The 27,911-nt window shown below is 48.8% G+C and overlaps 1 protein-coding gene across 1 annotated transcript in view; it reads left to right on the forward strand.

Moving 5' to 3' along the window:
- Positions 1-27,709, forward strand: part of ARHGAP39 (Rho GTPase activating protein 39) — a 49,552-nt gene extending 21,843 nt beyond the window's left edge. The window contains exons 3-9 of the mRNA XM_087703537.1: positions 2,995-3,556; positions 12,930-13,022; positions 15,544-15,617; positions 18,735-18,934; positions 20,233-20,324; positions 22,817-22,986; positions 26,681-27,709. Coding sequence (XP_087559663.1) covers positions 2,995-3,556; positions 12,930-13,022; positions 15,544-15,617; positions 18,735-18,934; positions 20,233-20,324; positions 22,817-22,986; positions 26,681-26,875 — 1,386 coding nt within the window. The 3' untranslated portion in view covers positions 26,876-27,709. The remainder of the gene's footprint in view (positions 1-2,994; positions 3,557-12,929; positions 13,023-15,543; positions 15,618-18,734; positions 18,935-20,232; positions 20,325-22,816; positions 22,987-26,680) is intronic.
- The last annotated feature ends 202 nt before the right edge of the window (positions 27,710-27,911 follow it).

Consider the following 27,911-nt stretch of genomic DNA (forward strand, 5'->3'; position numbering starts at 1 on the left):
TTCCGGAATTCCCCTGCCAGCTTCTGGTTGAGCCCTCTCTTCTTGGTGGAAGCTCCTCAGATATTGGAACTCTGCTATCATCATCATTATCACCCCTAATCCTTCTCTTTGTTAAAGTAGGCATGCTCAGTTTCTGCAATCACTGTCCTTCGTATATGACAGTGGTTCCCAAACTTGGCAACTTTAAGACTTGTGGACTTCAACTCCCAGAATTCTCCAGCCAGCAGAATTCTGGGAGTTGAAGTCCACAAGTCTTAAAGTTGCCAAGTTTGGGAACCACTGGTATATGACAACAGAATAAGAGAATAACAGAGCCCTCAGGAGGGCATGAATATGTCTACTTAATGAAAAGAAGGACCAGGGGAGACATGATAGCAGTCTTCCAATATCTCAGGGGTTGCCACAAAGAAGAGAGAGTCAAACTATTCTCCAAAGCACCTGAGGGTAGAACAAGAAGCAATGGGTGGAAACTAATCAAGGAGAGAAGCAACTTTCAAAGGAGAAATTTCTTGACATTGAGAACAATTAACCAGTGGAACAGAAGTTGCCTCCAGAAGTTGTGGCCGCTTCGTTACTGGTTTTTTTAAAGAGATTGGGCAGGCATTTGTCTGAAATGATATAGGATTTCTTGCCTAAGCAAGGGGTTGGACTAGAAGACCTCTAAGGTTCCTTCCAACTCTGTTATTCTCTTATTCTATTAGCATAGAACGGTTGCAGGAACTGGGTATGTCTAGTCTAACAAAGAGAAAGACTACAGGTGATATGATAGCAAAATCTCAGGGGCTGCCCCAAAGAAGAGTGGGGGTCAAGCTGTTCTCCAGAGCACCTGAAGGCAGGATAAGGAGCAATGGGTGGAAACTAATCAAGGAGAGAAGCAACTTAGGAGCTAAGTTAAGGAGCTAAGGAGCCAAGAACTAAGGAGGAATTTCCTGACAATTAATGGGTGGAGCAACTTGCCTCCAGAAGTTGTGAATGCTCCAACACTGGGAGTTTTTAAGAAGAGATTGGACAGCCATTTGTCTGAAATAGTATAAGGTTTCCTGCCTGTGCAGGGGGTTGGACTAGAAGACCTCCAAGGTCCCCTTCCAACACTTCTGTTTTTCTTAAACCATAAAAAGCCATGTATGTCTGTTATTCTGTGAAATTTGGCTTGTTACCACCCCAATTTATAATCCCACAAAGCTCTAAGCTTCTAACACATGTTTACCCTCTGCGTAAGATTGATTATAAGCTTGTCCTGAGCTGGATTATTCCCTGTTTGGAAGATTGTTCCAGTGAAGAAGGAAGAAAGATATTCGCTGGACATGGGTGCAAGAAACCCTGAGAATTCCACACACCCCTCCCAGTATTTGGAAAGGATTCAGTATCCTTTGCACATCTAAGTTTTGATAGCCGTGGGGACAGAAGTCAGCAATGTCTTTTAGGAAGGTTGCTTAATTTCAATCTTTTGTTCCCAAAAATCTGCATTTTGGAACTATGGCAAACGGGTTTAACTTTCTTCTGCGTGCCGCCCTAGTAAATATTTGAAGGGTGTTGTGGTACTCTCCAAATCTCTATACAAATGGCTCTATGGGTGTCTGTGTGTCTGTGAGTCTGTGTGTGTGTGTGTGTGTGTGTGTGTTCCAGCATAACTCTGAAACGCCTGGCCCGCTGAAAAATTTCAACCAAACCTGGTGCATAGATGACTTACTCTCTGGAGACAAATACTGTGGGGGTAAGACAGTCCTCACCACCCCTCAGGGTATGTGTTCTGTTAAGATAACAGTCTGTTGTGCCTTCAAATGGCTTCTACTGTATTGCCGTAAAATGGCTTCCACTGTACAGCTCAGTGGAGTTGCCATGATAACGGCTTCACAGTACTCCACAAGTGGGCTCCTTCTGGTAAGGGGGAAAATCCAACGTTAGAAATTACGTTTGGTCCGGAGTCCGGACATTCCCCCCCCCTCCCTTTAAATAAGTACCCGGAGAATGCCAGGTTATCGGCTAGTCTCAAATAAAAAACACACCTAGCAAAGGACTGTATTTGCTAACACAATGACCACAGTCTGTAGTTTTAACTCTTGACTTTCTCCATGGAAAGTTAGCATGGGGGAGGTCTTAAGAGTGGGATGGGCATAGCTGATCATTTGAGAGAGCTCCTTCTGCTTCGTTAAAATGTTTAGCCTACTGAATTTTTACTTTTTTTTGCTGACAATAAAGGTGATCTTATCTATCTTAAGTCCCAAAAGTGCTTTTTTCCAAGAGGCACCTGGACTTTTCTTGCTTCTTCCTTTTGAAGATGTTTCGCTTCTCATCCCAGAAGCTTCTTCAGCTCTGACTGGAGGGTGGGAAACGGAAGGATTTATGCTCCTTGCAGACAAAGCTGGTCATTTGCATCCTTTTAAGAGGATCCTTGAGGCCACTTGGAGATTTATCTGCGTCCTCGGGGTCACCTGAGTGGTGCAAATGGTTCCTGTAGTCTGCATTTTTTCTCTCTGGAAATCTCTATAGACTTTTAGCTATACAATTTGGGATGAAGACCCTTTGAATGGTGAATGGATTTCCAGAGGAAAAATTGCAGACTACAGGAACCATTTGCACCACTCAGTTGATCCCTGAGGACACAGAGAAACCTCCAAGTGGCCTCAACGACTCTCTCAAAGGATGCAAATGACCAGCTTTCTCTGCAAGGAGTTATCAACCCTTCTCTTTCCCCCTCCATCCAGTTAGCACTAAAGAAGCTTCTTAGATGAGAAGCGGATTGCCTTCAAAAGAAGAGCAAGAAAATCCAGTTGCCTCCTGAAAAAACACCTTTGGGACAACCATGATCTGGATGGCCGAGGATCTCTACAAACTTCTATCTTATTAAAAGGCGTCCTTGTGAAAGGGATGTCTCTCCTTCCGTTTTCCAATGTTGTTGGAATGAGGAACAACATTTGGACTTGGGTGGGTGGTGGACTCCCCTCACGCAAGGCCCTTTGGTCACTGTTGTCCTCTCTCGCCTTGTCTCCCCAGTCAGAAGATCTCGGCGCCTGCGTCCAGTTTGAGAGCAGCCGCCAGAACCGCAGCATGATGCCGAGCAACAGCTGCGTCTTCCCCACCTTCAACCTGAGGAAGCCCTCCTCGGAAACGGACATTGAGAACTGGGCCTCCAAGCACTTCAACAAGCACACCCAAGGTCTCTTCCGACGCAAGATCTCCATCGCCAACATGCTGGCTTGGAGCAGCGAGTCCATCAAGAAGCCCATGATCATGACCAGCGACCGCAACGTCAAGAAGGAAGCCTGTGAGATCTTCAAGCTCATCCAGATGTACATGGGCGACCGGCGGTCCAAGACGGACCAGCTCAACGTAGCTCTGGAGATCGCCACCAAAGGATGGAGCATGCAGGGCCTCCGGGACGAGCTCTACATCCAGCTGTGCCGGCAGACCACCGAGAACTTCCGCTACGAGAGTCTGGCCCGGGGTTGGGAGCTGATGTCCATCTGCCTGGCTTTCTTCCCGCCCACGCCCAAGTTCCATTCCTACTTAGAGGGGTACATCTATAGGCACATGGACCCGGTGAACGACACCAAAGGTAAGAGGGACTCAACTCACCGTTGACCTTGGCCTTGTCTTTGTTGGGTAAGCTTCTCCCCCAAAAGGCAGGGTCCAAATTTAAGACCAAAACAGCAAGACCTCTTAGTGGCCAGCAGTGGTGTCCCAAGCTGAGACATAACAGAACCCCCCTGCCTAGGCAGGAAACCCTACACCGTTCCAGACAAATGGCTATCCAACATCTTCTTAAAGACTTCCAGTGTTGGGGCATTCACAACCTCTGGAGGCAACTTCTGTTCCACTGATTAACTGTTCTCACTGTCAGGAAATTTCTCCTCAGTTCTAAGTTGCTTCTCTCCTTGATTAGTTTCCACCCATTGCTTCTTGTCCTGCCCTCAGGTGCCTTGGAGAATAGCTTGACTCTCTCTTCTTTGTGGCAACCCCTGAGATATTGAAGGCTGCTATCATGTCTCCCCTGGTCCTTCTTTTCATTCAACTAGACATACCATTTCAGACAAACGGTTGTCCATTCTCTTCTTAAAAACCTTTAGTACAGATAGTCCTTGACTTAACAACCGTTCGAAATTAAAACGGCGCTGAAAAAGGCAACTTCTGACCGTTTTAGCAATAGCAATAGCAGTTAGACTTATATACCGCTTCATAGGGCTTTCAGCCCTCTCTAAGCGGTTTACAGAGTCAGCATATCGCCCCCACAGTCTGGGTCCTCATTTCACCCACCTCGGAAGGATGGAAGGCTGAGTCAACCTTGAGCCGGTGAGATTTGAACCGCTGAACTGCAGATAACAGTCAGCTGAAGTGGCCTGCAGTACTTCACCCAAACCACTGCGCCACCTCAGCTCTCGGTTAAGTTTTTCACACTTAACGACCGTTGCGGCATCCCCGTGGTCACATGATCCGAATCCAGATGCTTGGCAACTGACTCATATTTATGACCGTTGCAGTGTCCGGATCTCCTTCTGCTGTGACGCCAGATTCGCTTAACCCCCGTGTCCCTATCTTAACAGCTGCAGTGATTCACTTAACAGATGTGGCAAGAAAGGTCCTAAAATGGGATGGAACTCACTTAACAAATGTTTCACTTAACAACAGAAATGTTGGGCTCAAGTTGTCAAGATCATAAGTCAAGGACCAGCTTTATTGGACCACCCACGATTTCTGGAGGCAAATAGAGCTAATTCCGGCATGAAACTCAACAGGATTGGATTGGATTGGATTTATTAAATTTATAGGCCGCCCAATCCCGAAGGACTCCGGGCGGCGAGGAGGTGAGTTTGATGGCTTTGGGTGAGAGCAACTGAGCCACACAAACTTGTCCATTTGTGGTGCACCGAAAAACGTGCCGTGCTCGTATGCTTTGCCAGAAAACCCAATATCTATTTATTTTAGAAGAGATTATTGCAGCTCAGCCTTGATCTGTGGAGTCCTTGGTCTTCTCTGAGCTTGGTGGTTTCCTTGGAGATGTTTCATCACCCAAGTAGGTAACATCATCAGTGCTAGAAGGCAGTTTCTTTCATCTAAGACCCTTCCAGCACTGATGATGTTCCCTAGCCAGTTAATGTAATGTCCCCAGGGAAACAACCAAGCTCAGAGAGCACCGGGGACCCTATTGATCTATTCATCAAATTATTTATTGATTAAATTTCTATGACTATTTAAGCCAAACTCCATTCTCCAATATTTTCCCAGCAAGCCTGCGATGTTCTTGCTGGCAGGAGGGAAATTCATCTGTTAAGCTTCCCGGTTTTCCCCATCCAGTTGAAAGTTCAAGATCTTGTGTCCCCCCCCCCCCCCCCCACAAGTCCATCCCATGGTCCAATCTCCCACTGCCACACTGGCAGTTCCACCCATCCAGTTCCGGTCAGGTGCAGAGACAAAAGATGACCTTGGCTTTCCAGAAAGAATGTTGTTATGGCTGTGTATCATCTAACTCCGTACAATCCCCCCATTCCATTTTCACGCATAGAAGAATAATAGAAAGTGTGGCAGGCTAAAGCAGTGTTTCTCAACCTTGGCTACTTGAAGATGTTTGGACTTCAACTCCCAGAATTCCCCAGCCAGCGAACGCTGGCTGGGGAATTCTGGGAGTTGAAGTCCAGACATCTTCAAGTGGCCAAGGTTGAGAAACACTGGGCTAAAGACCCAAAAGAAAAGAGGGCTGCACACCTGACAGGTGGCCTCCCCTCAGAAGACACACCCACAATAGCTCAGTTGTGGCTGAGGACTTAACGGTGAATCATGCACGACCAGGCGGCCCCACTCAATTGTCCTAGACCCCCCCCCCCCCAAGGCTGGATGAACAACCTAAGGAGATCCATTCCTATCTGCTCGTTGATTCGGAAGCAGGAAATGTTTTCCCCTTGATCATCGCTTTTCTGCTGAGCGCGTCATCTTCATATAAATGTCACCTGAGTCATCCTCCGGGCTGCTCTCCTCCTCCTCCTGCTGCTTTTATGATCTAACAATTAAAGCTGGTAAATTGGTTGTGCCAGGCGCTGTGAACCCGGAGCTGTTATTCTTAACAGCAAGGTCCCTGGGGGATTCCGAGAATCGAAGGCCAAACTCACCAAGGTTGAAAATGACAGTTCTAGTTCACGAAGCCCCGGAATGTGTCAGGAGTAACAGCCCCCCCCCCCCAAATGATTTCGTGAAAGAGGTGCGGCAATGTCTCCCTGGGTTGTCTCTGGCTTTGTCTTTGGTAGCCCTGGGAGGCTGGACTAGAAGACCTCCAAGGTCTCTTTAAGTCCTATGACCAGCTGTCTGCAAGGAGTATCAATCCTTCCCTTTCCTCTCCATCCAGTCAACGCTGAAGAAGCTTCTTGGATGAAAAGCAAAAGACCTTTGGGAACTCCTGAAAAAAGCAAGAATAACAGATAATTTAGTTGTCGCTATTTTTCAGACTGGAAAATACTTTGCCACCATGGAGCAGGAGCCCTGGTTCATGAGGTCTAGAAACCTGGATCTTGGATTCGCGAATACCTTTCCGGTGCTGTCTTGAAGCATATCCAGGGGTGGGCTGCTGGGGGGGGGGGTTGCACGGGATCGGACGATCCTCTAGCTAGGATTCTGCCTGGTTCAGCGAACCCACAGATTCTACCCCTGGCTGGCCATGCCCACCCCACGCCGCCCCTCCCAGGAGTCTCCACGCGGCCCGTTCACGCCAGATAAGTGCAGGGCCTGCATGGAGGCTCGGAGAGGGTGAAAAACGGGCCTACTGGAAGTTTCCAGCCTCCTGAGGGCCTCCGGAGTCTGAGGGAGGCCGTTTTTGCCTCCCCAGAGGCTTGAAGAAAACCTCTGGGGTTTTCTGAGGAGGGCGGAAAACGCCTCACCCCCCCCCTCCCGCTGTGTTGCATGAGGCTGAGTAGGCCATGCCCACAATGGCCCCGCCCACCCAGCAACGGGGCAGCGAACCCGTTGCTGGGACTTACGAATCCCGCCCCTCAGCCTCTCGTGAGGCGGCTTCTGTGAAGGGAACGGAGGCCGAGACATTGGAAGGCCTCTGCCCCAAAAAAAGAAGCTATTTTTATCCTCCGCTTTCACTGTGAAGCATCTCAAGTACTTTCGAAGGGATGACAAGGCCTCTTTTTGCTCCAGAAAACGTTTGGCTTCCGGCAAATTCCCCCCCCCTTTTCTTTTAACGCAAAGCAGTCGAAAGAAAACCCGAAGAAGAAAAAGAAGAACGGAGAAAACAATGCCGGCTTTTCATCTTATAATCTCGCCCAAGTTGAGCAGAAATCTCAAGACGCTTTAAACACAATCCTTTTTTTTCTCCCCCACCAGAGGATTCCCCCCCTCTTTCTTGCGGTATTTGCCAAAAATCTCCTCCACTTTTGGCCAGCGCTTTGAGCAAATTAACAACCCCTTCTCCACACTCGAAGTTCTACGAGGAAATAAACATGCCTTGCAAAAGCTAAATTACATAACTCTCCATAATGAAAACAAAATTCTCTCTTTTTTTTGTTGCATTACTCTTTTTTTAAAAAAAAAGAAACGTCTATAACAAAACAAAGGAAAACAACAGAACAAGAAATAACAAAACCACCATCATAAAATTAGACACGGGAGGCCTCTCGTATGAATTGACAACAGTTCTACACGACAGTTATGATAAAGGATGACTGCATTCCATCCATTTGGTTGGTCTGTGGGGATGATTTTCGCGTAATTGCATATGATCTTGGGAGTCAGAATCATAAGACTGAAAGGGACCCTGGAGGTCTTCTAGTCCAACCCCCTGCTCAAGCTGGATACCCCATACCCTTCCAGACAAGTGGCTGTCCAGTATCTTCTTAAAAGCCTCCAGTGATGAAGCACCCACAACTTCTGGTGGCAAGCTGTTCCACTGGTTAATTATTCTCTCTGTCAAGAAGTTTCCTCCTTAATTTCAAATAGCTTCTCTCCTTGATTATGTTCCATCCATTGCTTCTTGTCCTGTTTTCTGATTCTTTGGAGAATAGTTTGACTCCCTCTTCTTTGTGGCGGCCCCTGAGATATTGGAACACTGCTATAGTCCTCCTTTTCATTAAACTAGACATACCCAATACAAGCAACCATTCTTCATATGTTTTAGCCTCCAGCCCACGAAGGAAGGAAGGAAGGAAGGAAGGAAGGAAGGAAGGAAGGAAGGAAGGAAGGAAGGAAGGAAGGAAGGATCATTGATAATGTTACTTAGTTGGGTCATGAAACATCTGCAAGAAAACCACCAAGCTCAGACAGCGCCAAGGACCCCACAGTCCTCCACCTCCTCCACCTGCACTCCACATGCCACTCTTCCTTCTAGCACTGATGCTGTTACCTAGTTGGGTCGTGAAACATCTGCAAGAAAGCAGTCCAGCTCAGAGACCACCAAGGACCCCCTCATCCCAATGCTGAGCTACAAAGATTCTCCTTTATTAGCCTTCATCAAAACCAGACAACAAAATTCCGACTTGTTTTGGCTCAGAATCGGCCGTTCCAAGTTTCTGACTACGAGGACATTTGGTGGGAGTTCGGGAGATGCAAATTTTTGCTGTTCCTTGAGACACGAGAAAGCTCCTTTTCTTATTCTCTCCTTGTTCGGGGCTCCCCCAGATCCAACAGAGGCTGACTTGTTCAGGGTTCGGCTCAGTCCTTCCTCGCCTCTGCCCACCCCACCCATGCTGGCCAGCCCTGACATTACAACCCCTTGTTCTTCACTTGTGGCTCTTTATGATGTCAGGTTGTGTGTGTGGGCGACAGCAAGTTGACCTTCTCTTGTGCTTTTTGTGTTGTGGGTTCCCTCCGCCTTCCTTCCCGATGAAAACTCCAGCCTTGTTTAGCTACCCATGGTGGGTAAAATCGAAGCTTATTTTCTCCGGAGCCCCCTGGTGCCCTCAACAAGTTGTGGTGGTTTTATGCAAAAGGATACACCTTGTTGTTCACCTAAAGGCCCAAGAAGGTCAAACTTGACATGGTTGGTTTCTCAGGAACTGGAGAAACCGGCTTCCTGGAGGAAGCATCTTCTGCTCAAGGTCTCCTCAATGCAGGGATGTCCAATCTTGGCCACTTGAAGACATGTGGACTTCAACTCCCAGTGTCAGGGTTCCGAATCGCATCCAAAAGTAAATCAGAGTCCGAGGCAAAAGATTCCTCAAAGTTCCAATTTATGAAGAGAGCCATGTTGGCACATCTGGGAAAACCCAAATCTGAAAGCTTCCCGGTTTTTCCCCACCCAGTTGAAAGTTCAAGATCTTGCCCCCACACCCACAAGTCCATCCCATGGTCCAATCTCCCACTGCCATGCTGGCACCTTCCACCCATCCAGTTCTGGTCAGGTGCAGAGGTGCAGAGACAAAGGATGACCTTGGTTTTCTAGAAAGAATGTTGTTATGGCTGCATATCATCTAACTCCATACAATCCCCCCTCCCATTTTCCCACCATAGAAAAGGCATAGTAGAATAATAGAAAGTGTGGCAGACTAAAGACCCAAAAGAAAAGAGGGCTTCAGGCCTGACACCCAGAATTCTGGGAGCTGAAATCCACAAGTCTTAAAGTGGCCAAGATTGGAGAAACCTAACGTTGTTTCTAGGGCGGAAATCTGTCCGTAACTCGCTTCAAATGAAGCTGGAAAAGTAATGACTCCTTCTCCAGCAACCTTTGATTATTTCCCTGGGCTGCCCCATCGAAGCCTTTAATTAAATGACCAGGTTCCTGGAGTGACCGGTCATTAAATCAGAATGGAGGCACCCCCAAAATTGACTGGTTCTTTGCAGGTGGCCCAGGGAGTCCTTGACCAAAATCAAGTCGCGATGGGTGGGTTCACACCAGACTGATTAATACGACCCATGATGGGCGATTCATAGGACATGCAGTGGCCCAAGAAAGACGGATGCTTTTGGACTTTGCCTGCCTTATTGGTTCAAGGCCCTGAGCTCCCACTTTCCAGTCAAAGACTTCCAAAATATTAAGATGCTGGCTTGATTCCCGCAGCATCCTGAGCCACTGTGGACCCAACTCCATTTTAAGCTAACTAATCAAGGAGAGAACCAACTTTGAATGAAGGAGAAACTTCCTGACAGTGAGAACAATGAATCAGTGGGACGGAAGTTGCCTTCAGAAGTTGTGGGTGGAGGTTTTTAAGAAGAGACTGGACAGGCATTTGTCTGGAATGGTATAGGGTCTTCTGCTTGAGCGGGGGGAGGGGTGGGGGGTTGGACTAGAAGACCTCCAAGGTCCATTGTTATTTTGTATTCTGCATATCGACCACTTTATAGATCGAAACATGATAAAATCAGTAGTTATCCAACAGCTGTCTTGACATCACAACGAGACTGACAACAAATGCATTAGTTACAGGAAGTGCTAGTCTAGTTGACCAATTGTGGCTTTTGTGTTTTAAGATGAACAGGGACTGGAGTCCATCACATCAGGAAAAACCACTAAATACGCACGCATCTATACATACACACACATCCTTTGCCACGCTGCTACTCCTAGGAGAAGATATAGCTTAGTTGATAGACTCAGGACTTCAACAATCCCCAAACTATTTATCCAACTTTCACCGCTATTATTTCCTGCTTTTCTTAGTTGTTCTCACTGGCTTTGAGTGAGAACTCAACGGTGGAAGGATTTCATTACACATGCATTAGTTACAGGAAGTGCTAGCTGACCAATTGTGGCTTTTGTGTTTTAAGATGAACAGGGACCGGAGTCCATCACATCAGGAAAAACCACTAAATACGCACGCATCTATACATACACACGCATCCTTTCCCACGCTGCTACTCCTAGGAGAAGAGATAGCTTAGTTGGTAGACTCAGGACTTCAACAATTTCCAAACTATTTATCCAACTTTCACCGCTATTATTTCCTGCTTTTCTTAGTTGTTCTCACTGGCTTTGAGTGAGAACTCAACGGTGGAAGGATTTCATTACACATGGGCCATTGTTGTTATCATCTCCATTCATTCCCAAAGGTGGTTTTTTTTTTCAGGAGGCAACTGGATTTCTGTTTTTTTTCTTTTCTTGGAAGTCATTTCTCTTCTCATCCCAGAAGCTTCTTCAGCTCTGCTTGGATGGTGAGGAATGGAAGGATTTATACACCTTGCAGGCAGCTGGTCGTTTGCATCCTTTGAGAGCTGAGTGGATTTGATTTAAAACAAGTCGATTGGAATCACGGTTGACATCATGATTTAAATCACTAGTAAAAAGGCTACTCCACTGACCCGCTGTGGACAGTCCCAACATTGCGGAATATATACAGCCTCATGCTACATAACTAAGCTCCGTTTCATGCTGAATGAGCGAAATTATGAATGTATCTTAAAGAGAAAACCATCTGTAAAAAAAAACCATTTTTTACTCCAAAAGCATTTTATTAAAATAAATGTAATTTTTAAAAAAAATTGATTTAAATGAAAAAAAATCCATTTTTTAAATTTTTATAGCAATAGCAGTTAGACTTATATACTGCTTCATAGGGCTTTCGGTTTACAGAGTCAGCATATTGCCCCCAACAACAATCCGGGTCCTCATTTTACCCACCTCGGAAGGATGGAAGGCTGAGTCAACCCTGAGCCGGTGAGATTTGAACAGCCGAACTGCAGAACTAGCAGTCAGCTAAAGTGGCCTGCAGTGCTGCATTTAACCACTGCGCCACCTCCGCTCTTTTTAAAAAAAAAAAATTACCAATTTTTATCCACCTTGTTTTAGAGGGTCGTTGAGGCCACTTGGAGGATTATCTGTGTCCTCGGGGGTCACCTGAGTGGTGCAAATGGGGATGGGGCCTTCTTGGGACTGCTGAAAGGACTTTGTGTTGTAGACTGGAGATGGATGATGCTGTATCCCTCCCCCTTTGTTGAGGGAGGGCTGTTCAATTTGGACACAGATGGTCTCTTTGACCCCTTGTTCAAACCAGGTGTCCCTGAGGACAGAGATAAACCTCCAGGAAGCCTCAATGACCCTCTAAAATGATGCAAATGACCAGCTATCTGCAAGGAGCATCAATCCTTCCATTCCCCACCATTTAGCCAGAACTGAAGAAGCTTCTTGGAAGAGAAGCGAAATCTCTTCAAAAGAAAACAACAAGAAAGTCTTCGGAAAAAAGAGGTCCTTTGGGACAACTGGATGACTGAGGACCTCCACAACATCTCCATTCATTGCATGTTCCTTGATTGGTGACCTACAACTCAGTGATAGATCCAGGAAAGACAAAACACAGGCAGTCCTCGACTTACGACCACATTGGAGCCCAACACTTCCGTTGCTGAGCGAGACGGTTGCTGAGTGAACTTTGCCCCATTTTACGACTTTTCTCGCCACGGTTGTTAAGCGGATCACTGTTAAGCCGTCACATGGTTGTTAAACGAATCTGCCTTCCCCATTGCCTTTGCTTGTTGGGAGGTCGCAAAACGGGATCGCGTGATCCCCGGCACACTGCAACCGTCATAAATGTGAGTCAGTTGGCGAGCGTCCGAATTCATGGATCACGTGACCCCTGCGATGGTTGCAAGTGTGAAAAAGGCTCACGGGTCACTTTTTCTTCAGTGCCGCTGCAACTTTGAGTGGTCCTTAAATGAACGGTTGTAAGTCGAGGACTACCAGTTGACGGGCTGGAGATAGAGATGATGACCCCAAATGGGCTCCAGGGTTAAATATTTGCAAGTTGCAATTTTCCTGCGCCTTGAGGAACTGCTGATTTGGGGGGGAACCTGCAATCAAAACTCGCAACTTCCCAAAATTACCTTGACGGTGTCTTCTGTGGTGAAGAAGACAAGGAGGCAAGGTTCCTTCTCCTGGGGCCACGATGGAGAAGGCCCTGCCGTGACCTTCTCAAGAACTTTTTCGAGGGCGTGAACGTTGGAAACACCCGTTGTCCCCACCCCTTTTCTGTCTTCCATCCCCCATCGTCCTCATCCTTCTGTTTGTTCCTCAGTGACTCAGCACATTAAAGATCTCCTGGAGAGAAACACTAAGAAGAAGTCCAAATTGAGGAAAAAACCCAAACCTTATGTTGAAGACCACGATGGTAGGGCGTGAGAATCAAATCTTCCTCTAGCAGCCTCTTCTCCTTAGTCTAGTCATCAACCACTTCCTTTTTTTCTCTCTCTGCAGCTTCTTAATCTCTGCTTGGTCTCCCCATAACACGGCTTCATTCTTCTCCTAGCTGCTAATTTGGGGCGTGCCTCTAGATCCTGATTTTTTTGGGGGGGGGGGGAAACCTACTGCTAATCACGTTTTCTCCAACACCTACTGACTTCTGCCACAGGTTGTCCTCTGCATATTGTCCTCCCGCCGTTTTCCCAACCAGGGAGGAGCGACTGACCTCCTTCCGTTCGTCCGTCATCTCTGTCACGCCAACGTACCCGTGATGTAGGTACACTGGCAACATGGGTGCTACCTGTAGCCCCAATGCGGGATTGACTGCACGATAACGTTACTTATGGGGCCCAGGGTTACCGTGGAACCCATATTATGATTGCAAAGATTGATGCGCCGTGACTCGGCTCATGGCGATCCCCTTGAGCAAGGGTCTCCAAACGTGGCGATTTTAAGACTGGTGGGCTTTCAACTCCCAGAATTCCTCAAAATACTGGCTGGGGAATTCTGGGAGTTGAAAGTCCACAAATCTCGACTTGTGGTCCATATCTGCCCTGTGAAGACAAGAGGACTGGAGGGCTCTTGCAAAAGGCACCTGTGGTAGAGGTGAGGGTGGGGGCAATGTTTGAGTGTCTACCTGCCTGGAGAAAGGTTGGGTGTCCTGGCCAGAAGGCAGACTTCAAGGGCTTAAGCCCACCATCCTTCAGGTAAGAAACCGATCTGGCGTAATAGAGGTCTCACCTTTCTGTTACGGGTTGGAGTTGGTGCCACAAGGCTCCTCCAGAACTTGCAGTGGCATCATCACACTCTCCATCTGAGGAGGTCCACGGAGGAGGGTGGTAGCTTCATAAGGTCTCCCAACTCTAGGCTACCTCAACGAGAGACGTTCCAGCTGAGCATCTCGGACGAGAAGATCTTTTCTCCCTGGGGGTACCTGGGTTCTCTCTGAGCTTGGAAGTTTCCTTGCAGATGTCTTACGACCCAACTAGGCAACGTCCTCAGGGCTAGGAGAGAGTAGGGTTGGGCCGTGGGTGCTCTCTGAACTTGGTTGTTTCCTTGCAAGCATTTCATGACCCAACTAGGGAACATCATCAGTGCTAGCTAGGTCAGTGTTTCTCAACCTTGGCAACTTGAAGATGTCCGGACTTCAACTCCCAGAATTCCCCAGCCAGCATTCGCTGGCTGGGGAATTCTGGGAGTTGAAGTCCGGACATCTTCAAGTTGCCAAGGTTGAGAAACACTGAGCTAGGTTTTCACACTCTGGACAAAGTCTAGGAGAAGGTCAACCCGTTTGAATGAACGTACGAATTTAATCGATGCACAAATGACACCAAATATAAAATCCCTCGTCATTTGTCAGGGATATAACCCATGTGACACCATCGTGGCACCTCTCTGGATGTCTCTAAGCACTGAATATTTTGGATTTTGTCTTCCGCTTTGACCTGCTGGGTTTGGAATCAGAACATTGACCAAAATACAGAGAATGTCCCAACTTATGACCACAATTGATCCTGAGCAACGTTTCCATTGCTAGGTGGTTCAAGTGAGCTTTGCCCCATTTTACGACTCTGCCTTGCCGCTGTTGTTTCGCAAACAGGGAAGCCAGATTCACTTAAAGACCGTGTTCCCAATTGAACGGCTCTGGCGGTTCGCCTAGCAACGGTGGCAAGAAACACCGTACAAGGGTGCGAAGCTCACTTCACAACTATTTCGCTTAGCGACAGAAATTTTGGGGGTCAGTTGTGGTAGTAAGTAGAGCCTTGCCTGTGTTTTGACTTCCTCGACGGGCCCTTGTAAGGAGCACGGGGTGAGCGTGTTTGCAAACGATCTCACTCCTGGTTTTAATTCTTTATTGCCCAGGATGGGTGCACGACGATAATAGCAATAGCAATAGCAGTTAGACTTATATACCGCTTCATAGGGCTTTCAGCCCTCTCTAAGCAGTTTACAGAGTCAGCATATCGCCCCCAACAATCTGGGTCCTCATTTTACCCACCTCGGAAGGATGGAAGGCTGAGTCAACCCTGAGCCGGTGAGATTTGAACCGCCGAACTGCTGATCTAGCAGTAGCCTGCAGTGCTGCATTTAACCACTGCGCCACCTTGGCTCTTAAATCTGACAAGGATGCCACCTGCCCTTTGCCCTGACTCCAGAGAAAGCTGCTGAGATGGGGGGTCGTGTCTACGCAGAGTCTCAGCCCCACGGGGCCCTTCTTGGGTTAGGACTTGAGGAAGATGCTCAAGACAGATGGGAAAAGAGGGTCAGGTTGCCATGGGATCTCTTGCTCAGGACACCTCACTGGTTGCATAGCTTCTTCTCGTCCAGCTGCTTGGGTCTCTTCTCTTTGTCTCTTCCACCTGGGGTGGCGGCTCACGAATTGGCTTTGCTCTGACTTTCTCTCTCTCTCTCTCTTTCTTCTTTTCTCCTTCCTCCCTTTTCTCTTCTAGGGGTGGCGGTAAGCACTTACGCCAAGTATTGTTACAGCAAGCTCCAGAAGGCAGCGTTGACTGGCGCCAAGAAGGTATCTCCCCCTCCCCCTCTCTCTTTTTGTGTCATCTTTCGAGGTGGCCTTGGGAGACCAGAGTTGGTGGCTAAGTGGTCATGGGAATGTGTGGGATTGTCTGGGTTGGAGTTGGAAGCCTCTCCCAAGACGTTGGAGGCCTCTCCCAAATCTTGACCTTGACCCATGTCAATGAGTGAGCCAAGACATCCAACTCAACATCCAACTCCCCCTTGTCCTTTTGCCCAAGAGGGGAGAGGTTAACTCAAGAGCTTCCTGTCCAGATGTTATTTTGCTCACCAACATTTTCCCCCCTCAAGGATTAAAAGGACACCGAGCACTCCAGAATCAGGGACCAAACTTCCCTGCAATGGTGGAATTTTGTGTGGTTTATTCAATATATATATATATATATACAAGCAACCATCTCAATGTGTGTGTGTGTGTTTCAAGTTTATTAGAATTTGTATGCCGCCCACTCTCATAAGGACTTTGGCCAGCGGACCACAACACCAGGTGGCTTACAAAGATAAAAACCTAATATAAATAAACTAAATAATAAAATAAAATAAATAAATAAATAATAAATAAAAAGGGACGACCCCCCTCACCACCCTGACAACAACAATTAATCAACCAAACCATTTGATGGCTCCATCCAACTTTGGGTTCCCAGGGCCTGTTGGCAAAGGGGAAGGCTCGGATGAGGCTCTGCGTTGGAGGCAGAGAGGGGGCCAGGGCCATCTGGGAGTTATGTGTTGCCTCCGGAGCCTCGAGAGTCAGACATCAGCAAGGCAGAGGAACTGGCTTCCCCTGTTCCCAGTGCGTGCATGCGCAGAGCCGCCAGAAGGCAAGAACTGTTAAAACAGAAGGGATGACTCAGGAGTAAGGTTTGGAGGCGATTGACCCCTCCCATAGGACATAAAGGGCCCGCAACTTGGGAGTCCTCCTGGATTCACAGCTAACTTTTGACCACCATCTCTCAGCTGTGACCAGGGGGGCATTTGCCCAGGTTCGCCTGGTGCGCCAGTTGCGGCCCTACCTGAATCGGGAGGCCCTCACAACAGTCACTCGAGGCCTTGTGATCTCTAGGCTGGAATACTGTAATGTGCTCTACATGGGGCTGCCCTTGAAGAGCATCCGAAGACTACAGCTAGTCCAGAATGCGGCCGCGCGAGTGATCGTGGGCGCACCACGGTTCGCCCACATAACACCGATCCTCCGTGAGCTGCACTGGCTACCTGTTGGTCTCCGGGTGCACTTCAAGGTCCTACTCACCACCTACAAAGCGCTCCATGGTAGTGGATCTGGCTATTTGAGAGACCGCCTTCTGCCAATTACCTCCCTGCGTCCCATCAGATCGCATAGAGTTGGCCTCCTCCGTATTCCATCCGCCAGTCAGTGCCGACTGGCGACTACGCGGAGGAGAGCCTTCTCTGTTGCGGCTCCGACACTATGGAACAATCTCCCCGTGGAGATTCGTACCCTCACCACCGTCCAGGCCTTCCACACAGCCCTCAAGAACTGGCTAACCCGTCAGGCCTGGGGATAATCTTATTTCGCCCCTCCCGAATGCTGAGTGAATGTTGAGTTTTATTGTCTATTTACTTTGTGCACATTTCTTTTTTCGTATTGTCCCACACCCCCCTTCCTTTTTTGATTGTAAGCCGCCCTGAGTCCCCTCAGGGAAAAGGGCGGCCTATAAATAAACAAATCTAAATCTAAATCTAAATCTAAATAAAGGAGAAGCAAAGGCAGGTGAGCAACTTTGGCTCATGCTGGTCAGTTTACATTCTAAAGCTCCGTTTTGACTCTGCTTCGTAATATCCTTGCCAAGCTAATTGCCAGTTAGGTCTTTGGCAGCACTTCAAGGAAGATAAAGGTGGGTGCTTATCAGCCTTATCCCGAAAGACTTTGGCAGAATACTGCCGGATGGTTTACAAACTATTTGGGACTCATTACGGGCTGTGAATGAACACAATTCACAGCCTTTGAAATGAAAAGAAGATTTTTGGGACTAAGCATTTGCTTTTTACCGTATCAGGAAGCCTAGGTCAGAACATTCTAGTAGGTCAGCTAAATCCAACAGGGAGAAGATGGTCCACAATTGATGTGAACGTTTTCATTTCACACCTGTTCAAAACTCATAAACATACACACACACACAAAAGAAGGCTTCGCAAATAGTAAGCAGTTTTTCAGCCCCCAAACTTTGGTATGAGAGAGGTCCGAGATGAAGGTTGCAGATGTTAGGCAGACCGCTTTTATTGGGAAAAGGACCGGAACCCAAGACATTCCAGGCTACTCTTTAATATAATTTTTGCGGTGAGACGGCATACAGATGTTGTTTCCAGTTCTGGCTACCAGGTTTAAAGATGACCAATGCAGAGCTGTTAAATTCCAGAAAACGAAACTTGTCCCGGATTGACCAGTGCTCAGCCTCAAGCCATGCATAAATGCTTACTTTTTCTACACACTTCCTGCTCCCTCTTTCTGTGGTGGTTTCTCTCACTCTGGAAATCCAGTTCGTCCTCTCCTTTGGGGGAGTGGTGGTGGCGGTGGCGGTGCTAGAGACTGAGCTCCAGGTCCTCAGAGGCTCATTCCACCGGTTCCACCACAAAACCACGCTCGACTAAACCGCATCGCTGACGTCATCAACAGGGCGACAACAGCGCGGAGACGGAAGCACGCTGTAAAACCTAAACCTAAAATTAACACCTAAACTAAACCTAACCCCCCCTAAACCTAACCCTAAACCTAACCCTTAACCTAACCCTAAACCTAACCCTAAACCTAATCCTTAACCTAACCCTTAACCTAACCCTTAACCTAACCCTTAACCTAACACTAACCCTTAACCTAACCCTTAACCTAATCCTAACCCTTAACCTAACCCTAAACTTAACCCTAAACCTAACCCTAAGCCTAACCCTTAAGTTGAATCGGCTTGCTTTCAAAGCGCTATTTAAAGCGCCCTTCTTTCTCCGCGCTGGCTGTTATCGCCCTGTTGATGACGTCAGCGACGCGGTTTAATCGGGCGCGGCTTAGTCGAGCGCGGTTTTGACGGGTCACGCATTCCACCCGAGTCTCGTGACATCCAATTTCTCTTACTTGTCCCAAATGTGCTCCTCCGTGTAGGGTCTGAAGAAGCCGAACATCGAAGAGATTCGTCACGCCAAGAACGCCGTCTTCAACCCATCCATGTTTGGGAGCTCCCTCCAAGAAATCATGAACATGCAGAAGGAGAGGTATCCGGACCGGCAGCTCCCGTGGGTGCAGACCAGGCTATCAGAAGAAGTGCTGGCTCTCAACGGGGACCAGACCGAGGGCATCTTCAGGTAAACTGCACCTGGATGGGCTGTCCTTCCTCCATCTGAGGAACTTCTCAAGTCCACCTTGGTTGTTAGTGAAACACGTACAAGGTAACAGGTATAAGTATGAACACGAGCAAAGGAAGTAGATACAGATAAATGGGGACAATAGATAGTTTTCTTGCCCTATAAATTTCTTGTTAAGTGAAACACTGCAATACGTTATTCACACGGTCGTTAAGTGAATCTGGCCTCCCCTGTTCAGCTTTGCTTGTCAGAAGGTCGCGAATGGGGATCACGCGACCATGGGCCATTGCAACCGCCATAAATATGAACCGCTTGCCAAGCATACGGATTTTGATCCCGCGACCCTGGGGGTGCTGCGGCGGTCATAACAGTGGTGGGTTCCTACCGGTTCGGAGTGGTTCGGCCGCACTGGTAGTGGTTTGGCGGCCTGGGTCACTGGAACCGGCGGCGACCCAGGCCTGCCATGCCTCCAAACCGGTTCTCCTACGGCGGCGCCATCTTGATTTTCGTTTCTGCGCATGCAGAAGTTTCATTGCACAAGTTTACTTTTTTCCCCGTTTGTTAACATTTTGCGCATGTGCAGACCTACGTATGTGCAAATGCACGTGCAAAATTGTGCGTGCACCGAACCGGGGGTAATGCCGGCAGCAGCCCACCCCCCCCCCCGGGTCCTAAATGTGAAAAATGGTTATAACTCCCTTTTTTCCAATGGCATTGTAACTTTGAACAGTCGCTAAATGAACTTGTTGTAAGTTGCGGACTAATTGTGCTAAAGTGTTAGCTTTGAGTAGTATTCAGTGCAGTGAAGCCCACGTCTCTCTTGGCCTGAGGAGACAAGGCATAAGGACAACTGACTGGGGTGTCTTCGTCGCCAGGAGAAGTTAGACATTGGCCCAACGCAGGGGTGTCAAACTCGATTTCTTTGTGGGCCGGATCAGCAATCTAGTTGACCTCTGTGAGTTAGTGGCGGTTGGGGAGGACTCGGGCCCATGCGTATGCAGGACTCAACAGGTGCATGTGTGCGCAGGACTCGCCCCCACCATCCCAGCCACCTCCTGTGTGCATGTATGCCTGCACGGGATGGCGTGGGCCTGGCTTGTGCGTTCATGCGCCTGCCTCCTGTGCATGCGGGCTTGCTTGGATTGATTGAGCCTGGCCGAAGCGATGCGAGCCGACCCCTGGATGTTTCCAGGTCAGCCACGCGGGCTGGATCCGACCACACCGTGGGCCTTGAGTTTGAGACCCCTGGCCCAACATGTCTTCGTGTCTCTGAGGAACCCCTTTCTTCTCTTCTGCAGAGTTCCTGGGGACATCGATGAAGTCAACGCTCTCAAGCTTCAGGTGGATCAGTGGAAAATCCCCACTGGCTTAGAAGACCCCCACGTTCCTGGTGAGGGTGACAGCTGTAGAAGGACATCTCTGCCACAGTGGTGGGTTCTGGCCGGTACGGCCCGGTACAGTTGTACCGGTAATAGCCGGGAGCAGCTGACAGCGTACTGGTACGGTGGCTTCGTTTGGTCCGCCCGCCCGCGTTCTATACCGGTTTTGAAAGCAACCGGCCAATTGCGCACGCGCGCACGTTGTGCAGTGCCCTTGTGAGCTCCGACAAGCAGCTGGGTGTCTCAGGGGTGATGGAGTGCGCACAAAAGGACGCACGGCCCCATGAGTACCGTACCAGTAGCAACAAGGAGAGGAACCCATCACTGCTCTGCAGCACAGCCTGGTTTTTCTCCTTCAACTGCATCTGCTCCTCTCCCTGTGGCCTCCATCCTGGACAGGGATGGAGAAGACATTTTTCGGTGTTTTGTCTCGCGTGAATAAGGGGAACATTCTCTCCCCCCCTCCCTTTTTGGCTTATAAACCGGAAGCCTAAAAAATATTTTACAATACAATACAACAGCAGAGTTGGAAGGGACCTTGGAGGTCTTCTAGTCCAACTCTCTGCCTAGGCAGGAACCCTACACCAATTTAGACAAATGGCTCTCCAACATCTTCTTAATGACTTCCAGTGTTGGGGCATTCACAACTTCTGGAGGCAACTTCTGTTCCACTGATTAATTGTTCTAACTGTCAGGAAGTTTCTCCTCAGTCCTAAGTTGCTTCTCTCCTTGATTAGTTTCCACCCATTGCTTTTTGTCCTGCCCTCAGGTTCCTTGGAGAATAGTTGGACTCCCTCTTCCTTGTGGCAACCCCTGATTTTAAAATGGCATATGATATGGCCCTCTTATTTAATCCCTCGGTAAATTGAATATATACCTTGCAGGTAATAACAGGTGGGAAATATTGTTTAATTTCTATTTATTTCTTCGTACAGGTAGATCTCGACCGAAGACCCTGATTTCTCCCCAATTTTCTGTGGGTTAAGTGAGATAGTAGTTTAGTGAGTTTGGCCTCATTTTACAACCTTTCTCGCCGCAGTTGTTAAGCGAGTCACTGCAGTTGTTCACTTAGAACAGTGTTTCTCAACCTTGGCAACTTGAAGATGTCCGGACTTCAACTCCCAGAATTCCCCAGCCAGCATTTGCTGGCTGGGGAATTCTGGGAGTTGAAGTCTGGACATCTTCAAGTTGCCAAGGTTGAGAAACACTGGTTTAGAACCACGATCCTTACGTGAATCTCACTGAAACCCCACGGACTTCGCTTGCCAGAAGGTTGCAAAAGGGGAATCACAGGAGCCCGGGACGCTGCAACCGTCATAACTATGAGTCACTATGAGTTTCCGAGCGCTCAACTGTCTGAATTTTGAGGATGTGACCATGGGACAGTGCAACGGCTGTAAGTGTGAAAAATGCTCATCCGTCAGTGCTGTTGTAACTTTAATGTAAACAAACATAATGGATGATGCAGCGCAAATAGAGGAGAGGGGGATGGTATGCTGGGCAGTTGTTCCGGGAATTTTGGGTTGAAATTGTCACTTTCCCACTCCCGTACTAGTCCTCGATTTACGACAGTTCACTTAGTGACTGTTTGAAGTTACAACAGCCGTGGAAAAAGTGACTTATAACCCTTTTTCACACTTACAACTGTTGCATGATCAAAATTCGGATGTGTTCATATTTATGACCTTCGCTGGGTCCCTGGGTCACACGATCCCGTTATACGACCTTCTGACGAGCAGAAGACAACGGGGGCGCTAGATTCACTTAACAAACTTGTAACCAACTTAACTGCAGGGGTTCGCTTCACAGCTATGTCAAGAAAGGTCATAAAATGGGTCAAAACTCGCCGAGCTACTGTCTCGCTTAGCAACGGAAACCTGGGGCTCAATTGTGGTCGTACGTCGAGGACCACCTGTACTGACTTAAGGGGTTCACCCAATACACAGATCCAGGGTTGCGATGTAGTCCAGTGTTGGCGAACGTTTTCGGCACCATGTGCCAGAACGAGAGTGCGTGCCACAAACTGTGAGAGCAGTTGCCTAGTGCGCGTGTGCATGCCGGGCGACTGCTCTTATGGTTTCCGGTGCACGCATGCACACCAGCCACCTGGTCTTCCGGTTTCTGGTGCACATGCATACACGAAGACCAGCTGATCGGTGCACATGCGTTTGCCGGAAACAGGAAGAGCAGCTGCTCGCGTGCGCACCGGGCAACGGCTCTTATCATTTCCGCTGCTCCCGCGTGTGGGAAAACCAGCTAGCCAGCGCACTGGAACCCGGAAGAGCTATGGGCAACGGCTCATATGTGCCGTAGGTTTGCCATCCCTGATATAGTCGATTAAAGGGGGATGAACCAGATCCTTCATCTTTGACGGTAGGAGGGGCATGACGTGAGGATGGCCTTCAGGAGGACGGGACGGGATTTGATAAACTCCCAGGGAAGAAGACGAGATCTTCTTCCCTCTTCTGGGACCTCTTTGATTCCTATCCTTTCTCCCTTCCAGCCTCCCTGCTGAAGCTCTGGTATCGCGAACTTGAGGAGCCTCTGATCCCGCACGAGTTTTACGAGGAGTGCATCACCCACTACGAGAATCCGGAAGCTGCCATCGCTGTCGTCCACTCCCTTCCCAGGATCAACAAAATGGTGCTTTGCTACCTCATCCGTTTCCTCCAGGTAAGGTAGCTCAGGAGTCCAGCTGACCGATGGTGGTGTCTATGGAAGATACATCTCGTTCATCCAGGTCACGGTTGCCCCAAATTTGCTTTTTTCAAGAGGCAACTGGACTTTCTTTGTTGTTGTTTTTTTGAAGACGTTTCTCTATCAAGGTTCCGAATAGCATCCAAAAGAAAATCGGAGTCCGAGGCAAAAGGTTCCTCAAAGTTCCAATTTATGAAGAGAGCCATATTGGCACATCTGGAACAACCCGAATCTGAAAGCTTCCCGGTTTCCCCCACCCAGTTGAAAGTTCAAGATCTCCCCCCCCCCCCAAGTCCATCCCACGCTCCAATCTCCCACTTTCATGCTGACAGCTTCCTCCCATCCAGTTCCAGTCAGGTGCAGAGAGAAAGTACAGTTCAGTACAGTTCAGTACTCAAAGTTTGCTAGCAGTTGCAAAACTTAAATAGCTCACGGCACTTTCTAACAGCCAGCTTCCAAAATACTCAGATCAGATCAGATCAGCCCAGCATGTAACAAACAGAGAACTAACAGTCATTCTGGCTCCCTCTTATGGCCGATTAAGGAAAACGGCAGCCAATCACATTTTACAGTATGATTTAAAGAAACAGGTATAGCATTGTTACATGATCTATATATTGCCAACCTAACTGTTAGATTATATTCCTAACAGCGAGGACCGCGATGGACCTGGAAAGGTAAGAGGCACGCCTCGCGGCCCAACACCACCCACCTCGCCTCAATGGTAAAGGCAGCCTACCTGGTTCCTTTCCCCACCATCCCTTTAATGAGGGGTGGCAGGTGGGGGGAGAAGCGAGGCGCACCTCTTACCTGTCCAGCCCCGCTGTGTTCCTTGCCCTTTCATCCAGGGAAGCCCCTTGTAAAAAAAATCTTATGAGTTCAACTTGCAAGGTTTTTTTTACAAGGGGCTTACCTGGACGAAAGGGCAAGGAACGCAGCGGAGCTGTCAGTCTCCGGTAGCGCTAGGACGCGCGCCTCGCATTCCCCCCCCCCCAACTTCCCCCCCTCCTCTACATCGGTAAAAGTTGCTAGAAATGAGTCTTTGTGAGACTCCAAACAAATGAGACAATGGGGGGAGGGAAACGAAGGCAGAGGAAAGAGAGAGAAATTATGGGCCGGCTGCCGGCAGAGCGTACAACCATAGAGCGTACGCCCAGAGCGGCCACTGCCGGAAGACTCGGCAGCCTACTTCCGCAGAAAAAGCCATGCTGGGATGGCGGTGGGGGTGGGCGGCAGCGGCAGCGGAGGTGCCCTGACTCTGCAGGTAGAGTTGGGCCAGGGCATCGTGAGGCTGGGAGGCGCGTGATCGGGGAGTGGAGCAGCCACCCAGTAAACCCCCTCTCCAGCTGGGCATAATGCCGCTCACTGACCTAGCGGTATCCCGAAGGCGCCAAGCAACCTGAGCGCCCTCCTCCCTCCGGTTCCCACAGCTTGGCGCCATCAGGATACCGCTAGGCTGGTGAGTGGCGCTCAGCCTGGCCGGAGGGGGGGGGTTGTCCAGGGGGCTTATTTTTTTGGGGGGGGAGGGCTTATATTTTTGCCCACCTGAAAAATATGGCATGGCCTTAGTTTCAGGACATGTCGTATTTTCGGGGAAACACGGTAAGCATGACCAAGAACATGCCTTCTCCATCCCTAGGAGAAGGAGGAAGGTCCAACTTTCTCCACTGACGCAGTTACATTAGGCTGGGGCATGTGAGGTCCTCCAAGAAGGATGAAGGATGCCTTGAGAAGTTGAACTCCTAGAGTGGTCATAGAACATAGAATAATAGGGGTGGAAGGGACGTTGGAGGTCTTCTAGTCCAACTCTCTGGCTGGAGACCCTATGTCATTCCGGACAAATGGCTGTCCAGTCTCTTCTTTAAAAACTGTGATGAAGCACCCACAACTTCTGAAAGCAAGCCATTCCACTGATTCATTGTTCTTACTGTTAGGATTTTTTCCTTTAGTTCTAGGTCTCCACATTCCCTGCTCCTCAGAATAGGAAGATCACAAATTAGTTTTTATCTCCTGCAATATGTGGGCATGTTCATCAGCTACCTGGATTTTGGATGCATTTTGCAAATTAACCCATTTTGGGGTACATGGGTTCAAAAAAGGTCTAGGATACTGATGGCGAGGGCACCGAGTGCTGAAAAGGCCACTGCCCAGGTGACATGTGCATGCCAGAAGATGAACTTCCGGGTTCCAGCCCGCGCATGTGCCCTTGCCAGTTAGCCTTCCGGTTACTGGCGCACATGCGTGTGTGACTATCAGCTCGCCTGCGTGCATGCTCACGCTGGAAAACAGAAGACCAGCTCTTCCAGTGTCCCAACACTGCCACACGCACGACCGGCAGCTGATCAGCGTGCATGTGTAAGTGCCAGAAACCCAGAAGAGGAACAGGTGACGCCACATGTGCCAGGCGACATGGCATACGTGCCATAGCTTCGCCATCACGGGTCTAGGATGACGAGCCACGGCCTTGTCACTGGACAATTCAATGTGGGATTATTATTCATCAAAGCATTATAAAAGCTGCTAATCCTGGGACTGATATCCTTTGATGTAAGAGGTAACACAATTTTGACGAAAACATGGTCAACCAAAAAAAGAGGAACTAAGTTGGCCACAGCCAGTTGTCCTGCAGCGCTGACTTGACCACGACAAATTGTCCCACTCTGGTTTAGAAACATTTGCCCTACGATGCGTTGTTTTGTCCAATTTTCAAAGTTCACAGACATGAGAGTGTCCAGGAATTACACAGCAGGTGTCCAAATGAAGTCAGAGACGTTGATGCGAACGTGTAGTTTTATATAAATAAATACATTTTACAACTATATAAACGGCAAACCAGATAGTCAGGCAAATCGGGAGCATCATGAGGTAAATCACAGAGCCCAGAGGGCAGATAGAAGAAAAAGGCGGGAAAAATTGGGAATGCCCCCTCCAGACCCATAGCAACCAATGACAGCGCAGATTGCCTCACGCAGGAGCCAGCACTCTCCAACCAATCAACCACAATTGTGTGTTCTGGCTCACTGCACAACCCCCACAGCTCCAGCTATTAAATTTTAATATATTAACAGAGAGTTTTAATAGTATACTAGATAATCTCCCACACATTGACTCATTTTTTTAGAGATATTTCCTTACCAAATTCCTTGATGCCTGGATTGAGGAGTGGCAGAGTTTCTGAATGTCCTGGATATGTTCTGTACATGAGCCCATTTGAGGTACCTTGGTTCAAAAATTATTACCCTAACGGTCCGCGGTTTTGTCCAATTAAAGGTTACGAGAATAAGACTTTTACTACAGGTAGTCTTTGACTTACAACAGTTTGTTTAGTGACCGAAGTTACAACGGCAATGAAAAAAGTGATTTATGACCACTTTTCACACTTACCGTTGTTGCACACGCCCCATGGTGACGCATTTGGATGCTTGAGAGCTGGTTCCTATTTATGACGGTGGAAGTGTTCTGGGGTTATGCGATCCCCTTTTGCGACCTTCTGACAAGCAAAGTCAGTGGAGAAGCCAGATTCAATTAACCCTGTTACTAATTTCTCGCTTAACAACAGAAATTTTGGGCTCCATTGTGGTCGTAGGTTGAGGACCACCTGGAGTATATAGATTTGTCTCCGCTCTGGGTTGTGACCCACAGAGTAACACCTTTTCCCTTCCCCTCACAGGTGTTCGTGCAGCCGGGTAATGTGGCCATCACCAAGATGGACGTCAACAACCTTGCCATGGTGATGGCCCCTAACTGTCTGCGCTGCCAGTCAGACGACCCACGGATTATTTTTGAAAACACCCGCAAGGAAATGTCCTTCATCCGGGTGCTCATCCAGCACCTGGACACAGGCTTCATGGAGGGAGTGCTATAGCCCTTGTGCCAACAGGACCGGACCGCAGTTGGACAGCCATCACCTGGATCTCCTCCCGAATCCCAAAGTCAGTCAGTGAGAACCATTTTTTTCGATGCGGCAGGAGATGCCAACCTTGCGAAGCACCCGAAGAGAAAAGCTGTGGGCCCACTGACCTTGCCGTCTTGGCTATTGCCAACTTGGGCATCTGAAGTTGCTCAGGAACCCCTTGGGGCCTGTGCGGACGGACAAAATGAGGCTGCCTCTTAGTGGTCCCCTGGTGGACAACCTCCCAAGCTGGACTTCATCGGGAGCATCTACATAAATGGACAACCCGACACCATTCGGGAGAATTGTGAACCAAGGTAGAAAGGCCAGGAGGCCTCTCTACACTCCCCCCCAAAAATTCAAGTCTGTCCTATGGAAATGGGGGGGGGGGGGGCGCAGTACCTGGTTCGGGCAGATGAAGGAACGTTTGAATGGGTCGATGTGGGGGGCGAATGTTCAAGATGGTAGCTGAATCCTTTTCAGAGGAGTCAGAGGAGAGGGAGGGGCACAAAAAGGCGATAGGATGCAGATCACAAAGTCCAGCGTTGCGGGGAAAGCGAACTGGCCTCCCAGAAGGCCAGTTTGTCCCACTGCTCCTGTGGAAGGGGAGGGGGTGCCATCCGATTGACCATTGAGAACTCTGTGTGGGGGAGTGGCACCTCTGGAAGCTGTTGGATTAGCTGTTGGCGAGGCTCAAACACCGGCAAGTTTTTAAGATTTGGGGAAGATTCCTTTTTTCCCCCCGTCCTTGTTGCAGCACAGTCACTGCCAAAGGGGGCCAAGCCATGCAGTCCCCCTCCTCCCCATCTCAACGCCCCACAAAAGGCCTGGTTATGCCGCCCTTGAAACGGGACGGGGATAACGAAAAGGAACTCCGTTCTCGTCACTCGTTCTTTTCTTGTCGGGCAGAGTTTTATACACTGTGATACAGAACGGGAGCGCTTTCTCGACCTCTCCTTAAGTGAAGGGGTGTGTGCGTGTGCGCGCGGAAAGGTTACCAGGCCCTCCT

This window comes from Thamnophis sirtalis, unplaced genomic scaffold (genome assembly GCF_051295495.1).
Source record: "Thamnophis sirtalis isolate CommonGarterSnake01/CBP01778 unplaced genomic scaffold, rThaSir2_p1.2 scaffold_2, whole genome shotgun sequence".
Lineage (NCBI taxonomy): Eukaryota > Metazoa > Chordata > Lepidosauria > Squamata > Natricidae > Thamnophis > Thamnophis sirtalis.